This window comes from Astatotilapia calliptera, chromosome 7 (genome assembly GCF_900246225.1).
Source record: "Astatotilapia calliptera chromosome 7, fAstCal1.2, whole genome shotgun sequence".
NCBI lineage: Eukaryota > Metazoa > Chordata > Actinopteri > Cichliformes > Cichlidae > Astatotilapia > Astatotilapia calliptera.
Window position 1 is genome coordinate 2610117 of NC_039308.1, and position 18421 is coordinate 2628537.

The 18421-nt window shown below is 41.9% G+C and overlaps 1 protein-coding gene across 1 annotated transcript in view; it reads right to left on the reverse strand.

Moving 5' to 3' along the window:
• Positions 1-1206: 1206 nt before the first annotated feature.
• vps9d1 (VPS9 domain containing 1) overlaps positions 1207-18421 on the reverse strand; it is a 29077-nt gene continuing 11862 nt past the window's right edge. The window contains exons 9-17 of the mRNA XM_026172473.1: positions 18094-18176; positions 17007-17155; positions 16421-16789; positions 16189-16318; positions 13916-14121; positions 12713-12797; positions 8943-9047; positions 6867-6983; positions 1207-3006 (exon numbers count right to left, since the gene is read on the reverse strand). Of these exons, the coding sequence (XP_026028258.1) occupies positions 6872-6983; positions 8943-9047; positions 12713-12797; positions 13916-14121; positions 16189-16318; positions 16421-16789; positions 17007-17155; positions 18094-18176 (1239 nt within the window). The 3' untranslated portion in view covers positions 1207-3006; positions 6867-6871. The remainder of the gene's footprint in view (positions 3007-6866; positions 6984-8942; positions 9048-12712; positions 12798-13915; positions 14122-16188; positions 16319-16420; positions 16790-17006; positions 17156-18093; positions 18177-18421) is intronic.

Sequence of the window (18421 nt, forward strand, 5' to 3'; positions counted from 1 at the left end):
GGAGCGAGGATGGAGGGCATGCTGGGTGCTGCAGCGGCCTCTGATTCGGAGTGGCATGTTTTTTCCTCGAGTTTACAGGCTTCTGCTGTTATTCAGCCATGTGCCCATCACATCCTCCTGCTCGATCCAGGGTTCATCCTCACACAGACACCCGAACAACCGAGCGACTTAAAAACCAAACTAGGAAAAACACATCAGTGACTTTTGTTTCCCTCTGTTAATAAAGACCAGACATCTTCCAGGATGTATCACTGATTAACGGATCACTAATTAGAGGTTACCAACCTCCATATGGCTTCTTTTTTAAATTGCAAAAGCAGGAAACTCTCCTGCACGATAATCAATAGACCAGATGTATGAAAACACACTGATCTTTCAGCTACACTTTGAACCTGCTGTGATAATCATCTGAGCTCATGCACACTGCTTAAAGAAGTTAAAAGGAACATTTTAGGAGATGAAAAAATAAATCATGCTGGCCATCTTTACTGATATGGACTCGATGTGTTAGGGATGAGCAGATGGCACATCACTTGATGGAAATGAAAATTATCAACCTACAGAGGGCCCAGAATTCAAAGTTAAAAAAAAAAGAAAAAAAAAAAAAGGATGCGGTAGGTAGGCTAGTCCGTTTTGCCAACACGCAATTGCAGCAACTCAAAATAGCTCTGCCATGCTTGCATGCATGCCAGGGCGTGGCTCCTAGTTAGGAGACTGATGGTATCCTGGGGCATCACTGAGCTGAGGTGCAACCTGACTGATAACGTCCCAGAGGTGTTTTATTGGATTAAGGTCAGGGAGAGGGGGGTTCGTACAAACGCGTGAACTCCAGAGAGGTTCTTTTCTATCAGACTGCAAATGCACTTATTAATGTTGTAAACTTGGATACTTGAACATGTGAAACCAACTTGCTTCCAGTGGTCATCAGAGGAACTGCAAGTTTTACAGCTTCTCCTGAAATTTTATACATTTCGGATCTTTTGAAGTTTTACTTCAACAATTTCAACATGTTGTATTCATACACAGTCAAACATCTTTACACGGACAGAAAGGGAAGTTTCACTCGTCTGGCACACTTAAGATAAAAGTCTGACATCGTTGCTAGGCTCAGGGTATCATGACTCAAAGTCAAACGCATTTTGACCATTTCATTTGAAATGTATTTTTCCCTCTACAGGAACAAAAAAGAAAAGGAAACAAAACAAATCAACATTTCTTCTCTTTATTGTCTAATTTGTCCAACACATTCATCATTTTTAAAGTTTCACAGTACAGCAGTTCAATAAAACCGTGACTCAGTGGACAATAAATCATTTACATTAAATCGACGCCTTAGTCGTCTTTACAAAACACATTCTGACATTTTTATTAACTGTGTAAACGTTACAGAGGCAAGTCTTTATGTAATTATCAGAAATTGTAGGCAGTAGTAAATTCTCCCCAAAAATGTCACATGTTTTGGGAGGATACAAAAAAGGGAAAAAAGATACATCCAGTAAACTGAAGTGTAAATGATTCAAACAGCTGAAGTGTAGCTCACGTTATTTGACCTGCACTGAGGATTTCTGGGATTTAAAGAGCTACTGGTTTCCACCAAATATGCAGGAAATTAATCTAAAGAAGAAAAGAAAGTGGACCCAACTGATTCTCATCCCAGCACTGAAGACTCAGCTTCCAGAGAAAAGACAAGTATCTAATATGTGTAGATGTGAGGGGAGGAAGGAGTCAAAATAAGGTTTAAAACTCGAAGATACAAAAAAAAGCTATGAAATAACCTGGATAATGTGAGTGTGCAGGAAAACATCCACATGAGGAGAAAAGCAACCTGAGTGCCTGCAGTTAGTAAAACCCAACCTAAACACTGCAGAGCTCCTCCTCCACTACATCTCCACCAATCACCGAGTCCGTCTGAACATCCAACACAACCTCACCTCTGAATGCCTCAAAAACACACACAAGCATTCAAAAATTATAAATGTGCGTCATTTCTTTAAAAAGAGTTTCTCTAGAACAGATGACTTTCCAAATCTCAGTCTAAGCACGCACACCCCACACTGTAAACTTCAGTAGTGCTTTTCAAATCAAACTCCTTCACATTTTAATCGTTTCCTGAATCAGATGATTAAGTTTTGACACATTATCCCTTTTCCTCATTAAAGCCCCATTCACACTGCTTTTCTTTGATGCCGATGCGACAGTTTTATTCGTCTTACTGTACGTAAACATCACTTCACTCCAAGCCTCCTGTGGATAAATGCTCAGCCCCTCCCCTCTGGAAGCAGAGGAAGCTGAAACACCAACGTGCAGCTGTGCTGGGGACTTGTAAGTCGATGAGTTTAGGAAATCTGAAGTTAAAGTCATTCATGCATAACTGGAATGTGAGCTACAAACAGCAACTGCTCTTATTAAACTGCATTTTAATAACTACATACTTGAAATAGAGCAACAATTAGTCCAACTGGTGCCAATAAAGGTGGAAATCAGCTTTAGCAACGCTGTTTTCTTTCATCAGCTGGAGAGAGTAAATGAAGCCCACGCTAATTATTCTCAGTAACATGTTAACACATGAATATTTGCCTTCTGTTACAGCATTTGCCTCAGACATAGTTGGAGGAGCCTGTCAGTCCCTGCAGGGAAGCGGTCATCGTGCCGCGCTCAGGTCGCGGACACAAAAAGGTCAAAAACATTTGAGATGGAGAGAAGTAGTAGTTCAATCCTTTCTGCAGAGAAAGGCGTGTCAGAAGAAGTCTGGACAGCAAACACAGCAATCCTTGGATAAGTCCAACTTCAACCAGTCTGAAAACACAACAGGTCCCAAAGCAGGCGCTGATGGGGTCAAAAAGGCTCACCGGCACCAGTTTAGTCCCTCTGGTTGGTTAAATGTAACGTACGTCTGTATGTGTGCAAGAAAATATGCATATGCAGTTTCAGGGAGCTGCAGGTTCAGCTGGAGCCTTTATGTACTGCAGCAGGGGTCACGGGGTGAACGGAAGGATGTGCAGCAGCCTACAACACACAATGGGGAAAGATTTTACTGGCAATACATTTATAATATAATATCTACACTGCATGAGCTGCATGAGGCCATTTCTGTATCCTCCCGGATCTTATTGAAGAGGATCAAGGAAACAAGTATCCCATCTTGCAGGGGGTTGGGGTGGTGGTGGGTATTACCAAAATTCATAATATACCTTCTGAACACCAACCAGGTCAGCGGTGAGTACTTTCAGGGTAGGGTTAGATTAAAATACAAAACACAAAGCTACAAAGCTTAAATATACACATTAAAAAACACAAGGAAACAAACTAGTAGTTAAGCGTGTGCCTAACATGAAACGGGTCACTAGAGGACCAGCAGACGTCTTCTGATGAACACAGATTCATCTTTCACACTGATGAGCTAATAAAGGAAACTTGTTTTGTTGCTTTCATCAGGGGCCGACTGCTCCAAACACAGTGACTGGAAACAACCAGGTGAGGAAAGGCCAAAAGGACTCTTCATTACTCTGAGCGCCTCAGAGCAGACAGCGGCAACAAGTAGAGCCATCACGTCGTTACGCATCCTCGATAATCCAGAAAAGGAGCGACTACAATACCCCATCGGCCTTTTATGGTTGAAGGGAAAAAGTACTGCAAGTAACTACAAGCAGTCTTTTATTTTAAGTTGACGTTTAAATTCAGTCAGATAATTCAGGCGTAAAGCTGTAACCACAAGGGGAGCTGTCAATGCAGACTGCAAGTCATCACGATGTAAAAAGCGTTGGTTCGGTCGTCTGTTGAAGTCCACAGATCTGGAACACACTGTTCATTTGATGCTTGCGTCTTCAGACATTTTGCTGCCGTTTCCAACTGTTTGATCTCATATTGGTACTGATTGGTTATTCAGCCTAACCAAGGACAAGGTCTGCATATTAGCTGCGGGTAGAACTACGTGCACAGTACTCACAAATATATCAAAGCTTATTTGTTATGGAAGTTTCTTTGAGCCAATTTGTGTTGCTGATGTTTTTACCAGCTTGGTGGAAACAATCACAGGTGGTACAGCTGCTCTTGGGTGATGCCTGCAAATGCAGGAAGATTGCGACTTGAAGCTCTGCAGTGATTGGTCGATAGGAGGAGCAGTAAGACTCGGGGATGAAGGAACTCTGCATTGTTATTTTGAAATGCACGTTACAGATTTTTGAGACGGCTGCCGTGTGAAATTCACTTTGCTGCACAGGATAAAATGTTTGTAATGTTGCAGTAACATGAGTAAGCTACTCTGCAGCCACGCTAACATTTCAGTCCGGGTCAAAAACATGACGTTACCATTTTAAATCAACCGTCTGCCGTTGCCGTGTGAGCAAATTAAACAAGTATTTAACAATTTTTTAAAACTGTCATAATCAAACTATTAGGTATTGACAACCATGAATGTACTGGTACCCACTAACACATCGTGGCATGCCCAGCTACAGTAATGTGTCAAACAGCTGCTTTTTGGTAAGCCAACATTGTAATTTGTTAGGCTTCTTGCAACAGTCGCCTAAACTCGCTGCACATTAACGATAAGTCCTCCAGTTTCCTCTGACCTGCACTTGATGTTTTGAAGGTCATATCTGAGTACAGAGAGAGACGGGCATTTGACCTTTTCAGCATTTTGCTGCAGATTGATGACTTGTAAGTCTGCTTCGTGGTCGTGTCTCTGCTCCACTGTCAGTGTTGGTAACTTTGAGTGACTGGGATTAAATGCGCAGTAAGAATAACTGCTGACAGTCAGACATAACGCATGTCGACTCGTGTTTGATGACCGTTTCTTACTTCAGAGGCGGTCTAGGATTTCTATGGTACATTATTAAAAAGAAGCATTCAAATACCAATCTGAACTTTGATCATCTTTAAAGCCAAAGCCACGGAAAAGCATCTACACAGCATATATAACCAGACATTCAACCTAAATCTGCTTCTCCGGCACAGAGCTGATTGCGGTTGCTGACAGCTCTGTGCAGCGCAGCAGTCCGCAGAGTTCAATACTTGGCTGTAGTGGAATGATTGTGTCACTGGGAGTTTTGGGAGACGCCAGTTGAGAAATGTCACATTTTGTAACGTGCAGTGTCATCACGCCCCATCCTGCAGAGCAGCACCTTGGGTGCCAGACAGGCCATTCAGTGACACTCTCATCCCTCGGTGTAATGCATCAGTCTCAGTCTACTTCACTCCGGCTATCGCTCCATCTCAACGACCTCTTTTCACAACTGCATCCACACTTCAAACCTTCCTCCAGATGAGCTTTTCAGAACGATGCCAAAACTGGAAATGTGTTCGCTCGTTTAACAGCAGATCAAAACACAACAAGAAGTATCCATCGGTCTGCTCGTTCAGATGAAACTGCATCATATATTTCAGGATCTGCACGTGTGCGGCACTTCCAGTGTCAGTCAACTCAGACGGGTCGTGCTGCAGCATTTTGCTGTGAAATTGGCGGCGTTCTCATTTTTCCATGACCAATAGCACTGAATTCTGTCAGAGCAGACTTCTCTAATGTTTGTGTATAATTTTTTAAAAACTGTTTACAAACCAGACTTCTGCTGGTGGCTGACACGCAGTCCCTGAGAGCACACGGTAAGCAGGAGACAAACGGCACAAAGGAGATTTGGTTGAAGAAAAACAAAAAATAAACAGACTGGAGTCAATTTGTTCATCCGAGTGGTTGCAGGGCCTCCTGCTACAGACTCAGGTTTTACTCAGTTTTGGGACGTGAAGGCTAAGTGAGGCAGAAAGGACTTCTCACAGAGGGCTGCAGAGGGGCTAGCAGTAAAGGCTGACTCCCTGGTAAAGCCACGACGCTGAGGATGAGCCATAATAGACACAGACATGGCACTCCATAAATCCACTTTTCTTCTTTCAGTGTTTGCATGGCTTCTAATGCAGATGAAGTGCTAGCTATCTAAAGCAGAAAACTTCTGTCACGACTGGATGACTTGAGCTAATTCATCCAAACTCACAAGTTTGATCAGCCTTGTAAATTTGCCAGGCTGACAACTTCCTGCAGTACGAGCTATGCAAGCTGGAGGCAGTTAGTTGTAACTTGGCTAGCTATCCAAGGTTGTATTTGAGTTCAACTTTGTGATTAAACTAATCAGAGAAACCAGTTGTTTTTCAAACTCTAAACACCGGTCAGAGGTCACAGGTATAACGTGGTTATTAACTTTTTGTTAACCCAGGTGTTCTGGTTCAGGCTCTGCGTGCACTCACATAAAAGGGGGCAAATATATTTATTTTACAGTGACAGCTGCAAATAAACTGCACGCAGTTCAACATTAAAGGTTACTCAGTATGTTCAGCGCCGACTCTGCACCAGTCTGTGTGTTTTAATCTGTATTCTTGTAGCTGCCACAGCAGAAGTGTCAGATTCAGTGTCAGCGAACTGTTTTAGCGTCACCATCTGAATGGAGGCAAATTCCAGTGACACTTTGCACTGCTGTAACTTTACAGCTGGGCTTCATTTGGCCGCATCAGTCAGGCATGGCTCAACAGTACATATGTGATAACACCAAGATACATTTTTACATGATTTTAATAAGTTGCTATACCAACACTATGTGTTTATGTTCCCTAATGCACACAACAATGAGACGAGCCCAAACACGTCTGACTGTCAGAGGCACGTCAGGCTCTGATGTTTTACTTGCAGCTGACCAGGTTGCGTTCACAGGTTACCTCACTGACCCATTAATCTCACTGATGCATCCCTCAGGTAGATGGTAATGAAAAGCTTATTCTCTGCAGGATGTTTAAGTCACTGTGCAATAACACGAATGTCACAATAACCTTTACAGAAAAGCTCATCTTCAAAGCATCCATGTTATGTATGGATATCCCCTTACCTGTTTCATATAAGCTTTCCCGCAGGAAGCTGAGCTACGCCGGGCTGCAGAGACTCAACATAGGCCAAAGCACTCTGCATGGAGGTGAGGCAGTATCCCTCCTCTCCTATCAAATAGCTGAAACAGAGAAGTGGATGATAGTAAAAGGTTTTATAGTTTTACACTAACAATTTTTCTCCACTTTTGGAGTTATGAACACATTACACAGTGAGCAGGCTGAGCAAAAGAAAGTCATGGATGCTATATGAAAAGATCAAGTCATAACCAAGGAGGTTTTTAGAGACAGCAGACGAGATGCAGACGAGGCCAGGACTCAACTCTGAGTCCGGGGCTAAGAGGATCGAGACACGAGAGGGGACAGAAAGAGGAAAGCGATAAGATGCTTATCGCTCAGCTGTTATCTGGAAATTCTGAACAAAACGTGCATTTGAAGGAAAAAAGGAGAAGAAACATTTTGTGAAGCCACTACAGTTAGCGGGATTTCTGCATCAATTACTCATAAAATGCTCTCCGATCTTTATCCAAGTCACAATCATAGACAAACTGATCAGGGTAGCGGCGCACAAACAGTTGCACTTTCATGTTATCAGTGAACACAGCGTTTAATCCTTCACACTGCAGACTAAAAACTAAGTTAACTCCTTAATTAAGGAATTTACAGTCAGCTTTTTTTCCCTCAGATGAAAATATCAGAGACATTTGTGGCTGAGTTTAAAGTCAAACTTCTTTTTACTGCTCTGATTTGAGTTAAGTGTACGTTGTGATTCGAGGTCAGTTATTCTTTTAAAAACCCATCTTTCTATACTTTTCATGCAGCTTTTACTTCAACGCATTTCTGTGAGAACGGGAGTCTCTCCTCTAACATGAATGATCTAAACTCAAGGACTTTATTTGCACTTTTATAGAGAAGAAAACCAAATCCCAAATATCCTGACATTCCTCAGCCAATGCCAGTCTAACCAACCGGCTTTTACAATCCACTCTTTTTGGAGATATGACGAGACCTTTTGGGTGTGGTGTGTAAACTCACATGCTACTCTGCCAAAGACGTATGGCTCAAGCAGAACAGCACTTAGCTGCTTCTGGTGACATGAGCGTGCTCTGCACCGATCATCATCAGAAAAGAACAAAACTTCAGCCTGAAAAACATTTGATTTGGATTTTTAACCCTGACAAAGATGAAAACTGGAAGCACTGCTGTTGCTTTGTGTTTATTTAGATCTGCACAGAAGACCCAGTGTCAGCATCATTTCTCATGGTCAGTGTGTTTGCTATTTATTGTCACGTTTGTGTCTCCAGCAGACATCGAGCAGTCAGATTCTAATCAACATAATTCTGAATTCCATTTTATTTGATGAAATTTTTGTGACTTCGATAACAATAATGTTCTCAAGTAAGGATATTTTTAGCCAGCTAGCTCTAATTTAGCTACTCTGCACAAACAGGGCCAACGTTAGCTGCCCAGTTTAAAATAACCATCAGCAACTTCTCAGATGAGTCTGAATGAACTAGCAGGCTAGCTAGTCTTCAGTATCATTAGCTAGAAGAAAGAAATTTGGTTTAGATTTGATTCCAAAATCCAAACTCTCCCTCCACATAAAGAATATACAGCCGATGCCGACTGCAGTCTTCACCCGAGGGCCTGAAACGCTACAGCCAACTATCAGCCCCTGTTTGTTTGCTCACTAACGCTGTCACTGGCACCACCTGAAGCCACAGTGTTTTCTTGTCCTTTTGCGGTGGTGTGCTGGTTGTCGTCAGTGATTGGCTGACTCTGATCTACCTTTAGCCATTGTTGCTCACTGCTGGATGGAAGCGCGACGCAAAGCAAAGCTTTAGTTTTGTCCTTCATATAGAATCACTACAAGAGGCAACTAAGAGAGCTGAGGAAGGTCTCATTACAGCCTTTCAGACAAAAAGTTTCTTAATTTTAAACTTGGGAATAAATAAGATTTTACTGAGCGGCAGCATGTTAACAAAATACTCACGTTTTACTGTTATTTTATGTATTTATGCACCAAACTGTAAGTTTATCTGCTCCCAGGGACATCATCACTTTCCATGCGGATGACTCACCCTTCATGAATGAACTCCTCCAAAGCAGCGCATTCAGACACCAGCTGAGGACACTGACACCGCAGAGCCACGTAGGACAGGATGGGTAACAGGTCGTCTGCACCGCTGTCAGAGGAAAGGAAGGAAGGAGGCGGTAAGTTCAAGTAAGAGGGAAAAACAAAAGCAAATAAATAAAGATGAAGGGAAAAAAAGAGTGACATTCACAGAGTATGACTGCATGCACTCTCCAGGGGACTGAAAGGAAACTAAATCAAACGTAGCTCTTAACGGGATGCCTGTTCGGGGATGGAAATGATAAAGCTTTTTTTCCTCCCCCCTCCTTCCCCCTTTGCTCCCTTTCTGAGATCTGTTGGGAGGACAAATTGCAGCCTGGGAGATGATGACAGCTTGATAGCATTTTCCCTGTGTGCAGACAGTGACCATTTGTTTATCAGGACTCACACGCAGGGCTAACTGCTCGTTTGCTCGTTTGCTAGTTTGCGTGAGAAGGCAGGTTGCTGGCCCTCCACTGACCCGGTGCACATGCAACTGGATACTCTCCTCCTGCGGGTTCTGGAAGGTGTGGACGAGCTCATGTAACCGCTGGGAGCCGGACCTCACATACTCACACAATCGCAAGCCCTGAACTCTAATCTTCAGAGTTCACTACTGTAAACATACACATCGATCGCTCACACGAAAACTGGTGTCTCTGCATTCCAAGGATACAATGCAGTCCAGCCACATGCACAAGTACTGATCTCTCAGGGAAGATTAGGCCACATTATGGGTTTGCAGGGCTCTTTAGTGGACAAAAAGTTTAAAAATGCAAACGGCAGAAGCAGAAAGACAGAAAATTTCCCGATTAAATGGATGTAGAGGGAATACAGAGGATCACAATAGAAGAGGAAGGGAAAAAAAAAAAAGGACTAGATGGCTTTTCACAGAATAAAAAGACGACAACTAGTACAAAAAACAAAACAACAAACCACCAACTAAAACTAGATTCTAAAGAGTAAGGGTAAAGGCCAGGAAAAATAATTCTAATTTGGTTATACAAAGAATTTATTTTACAGTGAAAGCAAAAAATACCCCAAAGGAAACCCGTCTAAATTCTGAGGGAATATTTAATTGAACTAGTGTTGTTGGGTCAATGATCAATGAAAAGACCAACAACATTCGGAGGGATCTCCAACAGCCTGTTAACGATCATCCTGAATCACAGCCAGAATCATTTTTTAAATATATCTGCCACACTAACATTTCAGGTCGTGTCTGGTAATATAAGTGAAGGAGACGTGAGCCAAAATGCGCACACGGCACCATTTGAAATTAATCCATGTGTGGGTAGCAGCTACATTAGTCCATCATCAGCATCTCAAAACTAAAGCAAGAAGAACAGAATGAGGATGTTTCTGTCTGCTTTGATTTTAAAGTAGAGCTTAACGGGCCTCCTCACTTGCAGAGACACTGGTTTATCTGAGATTTACTGGTGAGAGATTCCACTGTGTGCAAGGGGTGGGTATGGTGAAAAATCAGAGAGGCAGGTGAGCAATTTTACAAATACACAGTAAAATCAGACTGAATCACTTCAGGTAACTGTGGACCAAAAGTAGAGAAGAGCCTGGAAAATGTTGCGAGGTACTAGCACTTAAACTGTTAGGCTAGATCCTTTATTATATGTGAGCGAGACTCTGTTGGTATAGCAGACCTTCGCCTTTATCACACTGGAAATGGGAAACAGTCCCAACCCTAATCCCAGTGCGAGTCTGGGTGAAATAGGACAAAATGGCTATGATATAAAAATATAAATTTTTAAGGTAAAGCAGGAAGTGCCGTGATGTGAAGTTTAAATTACATTTTGTCGCTGTATTTTTCTTAAACAAATTTTCTATATACTGAACAACGAAACACCAGCTAAAGCCAAAGCACACAAATCCTGACCAGATGCATCTTTGGAAGACAAAGCTGGGGGACCAGTCAGGCACCGAAACGCTGCAGCAGATCAATTCATACGGAAACACGCAGCGAACAATAAATAGTGCGCTTCAGTGTTGTTGCACTGGTGTACTCGATATACACAAGGAGAGATAAATATGCAATATAAACATAAATATTAACACATACACACACACTCTGTCTGTGAAACATCTTGATTAGATTTTTAAAAAACGACTTTCCAATCTGAATCAGGCCTTGGATTAAAAACACCCACTCTGTGAGTCACAGTGACATCCACAAAGGCAACCTGTATTTAAAAGGGACTAAGAAAAGCAGTCACATATGGCCCTGCACTGAGCTGCAATCAGCAAAGAAAAACATGCCAGCGCTGGCAGTCTGGGGCCAAAGTCCAGTCCAACCTGGAGATTTCATCTTTACTACAAGATGGTAACAAAACTCTGTGAAATCTAAAATAGTCACCGATTGAAATGTCTGCTGTGGCAGGACACAGCGTGATTCGTGTTTCCACATAACAAGTGCAGCGTGATTAGGTTTGCATTTCTTGGAGAGACATTTGTTGCCCAGTTGTTTCTTTTAGCGTCGTGAGGGTACACATCAAAATCCCTCAACGTCACAACTTTTCTGGATCAAAAGCTTTGAGAAGTGCTGCGCCCAATCAACTCTTCCACTGCCGTGTCTCATCACGTCACAAGCGCTCCGATGCAAAGAGACAGATATGGAGCAGGAGACACTGCCTCAGCCGCTCAACAACAACAACAACTGGAGTGTACAAAGAAGAAAACGTATCCAAGAGCTTTCTGAAGGAGGAAGATGTTTTTCCCCCTTGACTCTTGGAGCAAACAGGATTTTTACAAGCATTAATCACACATAAAACCCATTTAAAAGCTGCTGACATATCCCCCCTAGGTTTTGAGTCGACTGTTACGAGTCCTATTATAAAACGTCTAACCTTAACTTAAGTGTGGTCCTTTTAACAGCCTCATAAATGCTCTTATTCTAGGACTATGATCCCCACCCATTCAGTAAAGGAAATCCAGCGTCTGTTTGTTTACTTGCGGTCACTAGAAGTCTCAGTCTCTGTTTGCATAAATAATAATGCCAAAATACTGTCAGCCCAAATTACAGATGAAGCCCAAACTCATGCTGATTTTAACATGTTCTCTAGCGGATACAGTTCAGCGATAATACGAAGCCACGATGAGAAATATGCAGAGCTCGGCTGCCATTTATTTTACAAAGTTTTGGTCCAACTCTGTCAACAAAGAACACGTTTAATTTGCTGAACCCTATGCATGCTACAACCTACTGAGCATTTGTCTCTGGGTATCACTGTTCAGTCCACAAAACTCCATCCCTTTTCATTTATTCCCCAAACCTCCTCACTGGACCATGGTGTGTTGCAGGCTCAGCCAGGACGACCCACTTTTGGGCCTGGTCAGGAAGAGGCGCTCTACAGGAGGGTAACAGACCCAAGACAGCGCCTGCTGTGCCAGACCTAAATGAGCAGTGATGAGAGCTGACAGGGCAGCTACCAAGGCAGGGACCCCTTAAATGATGTTTGGGTACTTATGAGCGGATCTCGGAAGAGTCTTTCCCTTCCTATTAGGAGGAATATGGAATGAGGAAAGGGCTTTCATTTAAGTTTAATGAGGTGTACTTTATAGCAATTCAACTAAAAGAACAATACACCACTGTGTTGTATAACTGTTGCATTGTTTCTCAGTTACATTTGTCATTTGTGTGTGTTAGTGAAAAAGAAAGATTACTGTGGTCAGTGCACTGACCACAGTAAAGGCCCAGATACTTACTGGAGCTGATCATTTACTCACATGGCCGCTGTTTTGGGAGTCGCGTCCCCTTCATGAAGACACCTGTAATCCTCGGCACAGGCACAGATCAGGCGTAACGTCCTCACTGGAACAAAACACAAGAAACGATAAAACTCATGGAGCACTGCAATACAGACTGAATGCTTCAAATATAATATAAGATATCGAAGTATTGACCCAGTAATTAGAGATAGCAGCCAGAGAAACAGGTTTGGATGCAAAGTTGAGAGGAAAGAAAAAAACAAAGGGCGCATTGGGACATTAAACAGATGCGTTGGGACAAAGTGTTACAGACAGATGAATCTTATTTGGAGTTTGAGGTGTTCTGATGAGAAAGAACGTGCTCGGAAATATCTGACATGTTACATGGAGCAGGTGTGAACGCCTCGGGCGCTGCAGTGGAGGGAACGGCCATAGACCTCGCAGGCTATTTCCCCCTACAGCAGGACAATGACCTAAAGCAGACTGTGTGACAGGAGCAGGCAGTAGGCTGATATTCTGTTTATAATGAGTCAGCCCACACAGTCATTAGATTTCAGCTGCTGTGAGAACAGACCGACTGTCAAAGGTCTGTGAGACTGACAAAAATGGATTCAAAGCAAAGTTTAAGGTACAAAATTATTATTTCAATCATTTACTGAACAAAATGTTTTTTTCTGGGTTTAGTGCAAATACATAAATGCTGGTTTAGAGTGACATCAGAGACCATCTGGCCAAGAACTGTTTATCTTTAAAGCTCACAAGAAGAATTGACTTATGCCTTCTTCACTCTGAGGACGTGCACCTAACGGCTGGCTGCCCTCACACTTTACAGATGCAGAGAGCTTTTAGTAAAGTTTAATGCTGATGAATAATAACACTTAGTTTTCTATAAATGTGAGGTCTTATGATTAAAAACAGACTGAATTTAAAATTCAAAAGGACACGTCACCAGTCACCAAAGAGTTTCGAACAAACATGAAACCCTTCTAACGAAGCAAAATTAAATGTTTTTTGTACCTTTCAAAACCTGCAAATACTAAAATAAAAATTAGCGTGAGGAGGTTAGAGGCAGAGCAGTACCAAGCCTCAGGCCATGGTTTTCTGCCAGAAAAGGGTGTATTTCTTCTTTCAATTGGAATTAATCCTCTCTTAAGAGCAGCTTTCCATCCCAAAACTCTGCCTTTGTGTAAACGAGAATAAAAACAACACAATCTGACTCACCAATGCATTCCAGTTTCCTCTGTGGACATCGGTCATGAATGAGAAGTTTGAGCTCCTGGATAGCAGACCCGTAGGGGTAGGAACCTTGTGGGGAACCGGTATTTTGGGGAAACAGTTTCAAGGGAATGCCGATATCTCTAGGTGAAACATCGCTGTACAGCTTCACACTGGTCTCGTAGGCCTCCTCCCTTTCTACATACACCTTCCTGAAATCAAAGACATATGGCTCCAGAGCGAAATCCAACAAACGGACAAATAACTAAATGATGGAAACGGAGCAAAGAATGACACAAGTCTGGGAAGCGTCACATGAAAACCTGGTAGTGGTTGTGTAGGGGGTACATTTTGGATATTTAAACTCCAGGTTATTCCTAGTCGATGGCAGAATGAGGAATAATTTTTTAAAGCTTTCCTGGAAACTAAGCTGGATAACTGTCACAGACTGAGCTCCTGCTGTCTAATTGATTAAAAACATACCCTAAAGTGGAATAAAAACCCCAGAATCAAGAAGCTTTTCTTATTTCTTGACATGGTTGTTAATATTTAGAACATGAGCACAACACATCGCTCTTCCACAGGATCATTGTCTGACACCCTCATACCTGCTTAACATAAAACTCAACAAAAATAGTTCCACTTTAGCTTCTAGCTAAAATTAGGGCACATCACCACGAGACACTGCAGAGCAGAATTCTTGCTATTCCACTTCTTATTTCTGCAATAAAGTAAAAAGTATGGCAAGTTGATGCATAATTATTAGTATCAATAAAACTTAAAATTCTCCTCCGTCATTCAAGAAACGATACAGCTTCCATGTGGTAACAGTGGACTGTATATAAAGGATGAACACAGCCATGGTGATGCAGGTGATGTCACCTTTCTGAAGTCTCCAGCTGAGCGTTCGTGTTTTGAAATCATGCATCAGCGCAGGGCGGGTCTGACCGACAAACACAGGGATACTGCTGAAGATCGGATCTCAAATTTCTTTCAAGCTGTGTCCGACATAAAATCTTTAAACTCTAATTTTCTGGCTTCTTGCAAGAGCTTTTTTAAATTTTATTTTAAACATATTTTTTATATTTATCTTAATTATCTAAATCACCCAGCTCATTTCAGTGCCACGACACCAACTACCACTGAATTTGTTTGAATCCAGCTAAACTAAAGGTTGAGTATAGGAAATGCGGAAAATTAATGGCACAGCACACAACTGGGAATCAAATATAAACCACAATAATGTTAGAAGTACCATCACAGTCAACTACAGCGAAATCTGCAACACAAACAAGTTGAGAACCCAACCAGAGAACAGCAGATGAGGGAAGCTGAGCAAAAACAAGAGCAGCACTGCCCCATGCTGGTCAGAGACCTTGACCCACTGGTTAAATGAACTTTTTAAGTGTTTTTACACAGTCTGAAAGCTACATTTGTAGCAGCCTTTTCCATCCAGTTTAAGCAGACAGCATAACATACGTCTAAGACTCCTTTCTCTCTGCATGCAGCCTGTTTTGATCCATTTCTCTACTCTGCAGCAACCTTTTAAATTCAGGTAAACGTTTTCACAAATTACCTCTAGATCTGAACCGGCACATGCACTGCACCTGTGTTTTCCTAAGAGCACCGTCTCACACCCTACACTCTGTGACAGAAGAACATTTTGCTAACAGTAAGTTAGCGAGTTTAATTAAGGCTGTAAAAAGCTAAAATTGTGTATTATTATTTGCACTAAGTAGCAGTTTGCATGACTGCTCAACAGTGAAGTCATTACTATACAGTATTTGTCACATTTCTTTTACGTGACAATAAATGACTCTTTGAATTTTGTTGGGGATTTAAAGATGTCACCAACACTAATTAATGCCTCCTAGTGTTTCGTCCCACACTAAAACTTAAATTTAATAAATATGGGTGATAAAGGGACAACAATGTTAGAAACATGTTAACTTGTTTTATCTTATTTTTTCTTCACAACCTTAAAAATATCTGTTTTATGGGAACTCAGACTTTTAACGACCTGCAGGAAGCCAAGCTTAAATTTGGGTGTTCAAATCTGGATGAATAATCTATTAGAAGCAGTAAGGCAGTTACTTAATAGTACGTATAATTTAATATTTAATAGGAAAGCAGTTTCTATGCACTATATTTCTCAAGAATTTGGTTACATTTGGCCATAGTGGATTATAAGATCTCTATTATCTAAACAGCTCTTTGATTATTGGTGTTTCGGCACCTTTGTGCCTCTGGCACAGAACTGAGGATTACAGGTGCACTACCTGAAAAGAGCCACTAGGGCGCTCCACAGAGGTGTGAAGAAGGCTTCCTCAATGCTGGCGAGACACAGGTCCTTAAAGCTGGCAGTGTTTAGGCACTCAAAGGACAGCAAACACAAAGACAGAAGCTGATCTGAAAGACAGAACACAGCCGTATCATTTAACTCCCATCAATGAATGCAAATGTCGTGACAAGAGAAGAGTTTGCTGTTCCAAAACAACAAGCTGTGCTCACCGATTGCAATATGAACGTCCTTGACGACAGCTTTCAGGTGTTCTTTAAGCGCTCTCTTCTCCAGCTCCTGGACGTGGCTCTCATCCTGCTCCAGCGGCACAGAAAAATCGCAGACCGAATCTGAATCCGAGGCAGTGTCGTCTGTGCTGCTGGGGGGTTGAACCCAATCCATCTGAGTCACAAACTGCTCCAGATCTTCAAATGAGTTCTCCCGGTCCATTGTCCCCTGCTCGCTGGGCTCCTCCGCCTCTTCCTCCTCATATTTAGGGATGAGGTTGTGGGAGCGCGAGGGAGAAATCAAGGAGTCTGTGCTGAAGCTCTTTACACTTTGGGTACTACATGCTGTCCTGACTGGTCTCTTCGGAGTCTCTGTGTGATTCAGAACATGTCACCATTAACGTAACTTGGTTCACTCCAATTAACAGCATCACGAGTCCAGAACCTCTAAATGCTGCCCATACAGAGTAGAGCTGAATCCAGTGTTCTGTCTCAAATCCTCATTAACAAAAATTTAAACTAGTTTGCACAAAAAAGAAGCCAAGAGAACATAAATATGAACCCACTGTCTTCCAAACCAACCCCTTACCTGGATGAAGTGGGTTGTGAATGCTGTGACGTGGTCTCAGTGGCATGGCGGGACTCTTAGGGAGACCTTTACTAACGATGGGGTACAGCCGGTTGTAAACTCGGTACTGATGTTTCCTCAGCAGCTTCACAACTGGGTGGTCGGACCGGCTGAGGACACAGTTAAGAGCGATAACAGAATCCACTGACGATGCAAAATCAGAAACGGCTGTGGGATAACACAATTTAAAAACTTTCCAAGTCCACAGATTAATAACAAACTGTGCTCCAGAAATCATTAAAGATCATTAAATGACTGAACATCTTTTAGAAGGTTCATTATCATTCATCTGTAAATACTCTGCACTACATTGTGTTTCACTTGTCTTAAAATGGATTAGAGCTGAGTGTTTCTTCATTAAAGGCATGCAGCTCTCTTCAGACTGCATTCGTTTTAAACTCTGACAAACGTGTTTGCTTTGTCATCGCGCGGTGCTGTGTGTGCACACGCATATGAGCTCCTCTACCAGAAGTCCAAACTACTCTCAGTGAAACAAGTACATGCAGGATTAGGACTGCCTAATTCTGTAGCACAGTTAAACCATCTGAAGCAAATACACAACCGTTTATGCATATTCTATAAAATCTGTGCTGTATATGATTTATTATTGTGTTTAACTTTACTGTAAATTTGATAATAATAAGTGAAACTTTTATTAACTACATGTCAAACCAAAGGACAAAGAGAAAGTCAAATCAATCCTCGAATTCAGCTCAATTTCTCTGGTGTTGTTGAAGTCGTGGCAGACAGTTTTTTGCCTTTATGCATATTTCCCTATTCGTTACTTTAGTTTCGGCTTACTGCCTGGTTTCGTCTCTTTGCAATTCTCCAGACACTCAAGCCAAACTACCCTTCTGATTGACAAAACACCACTTAAACACCCCAATACTTGAATAAAACCCAGAAAGGACAATCCTGAGCAGTCACAACATTTGAATGCTTTGACTGTGTCTTGTTGTGTTAAAAAAAAAAAAAAAGCACAAATAAATAGCACAGGTATTTCTCCACACAAGAAAAATAAACCGTTTTCCACCTTGTTGTCAGTTACCTGAGCAGGTAGGAGACCAGATTTGACACTAACGAGACATCAGGAGTCTTCTTCATTTTGGCTTTCCACTGTTTGGGCCAATCCTAAAGAGGCCAAAACAAAAACGTCATAAACACATATATAAAGGTCTATTAAGTGATTAGTCATTAATTAACCAACATAAAACTCAATACTTGAGAACTTGTGAAAGAAAACAGAGGGGACTGCTGAAACGTGGGCTGCCTGTAACTTGCTGTGCATCGACACTGCATCAGTAGAAAAACAACAACATGCAACTCTGTGTGATTTGGAACAAACTAAGATACTTTGCTGGAAACTGGAGATTTGA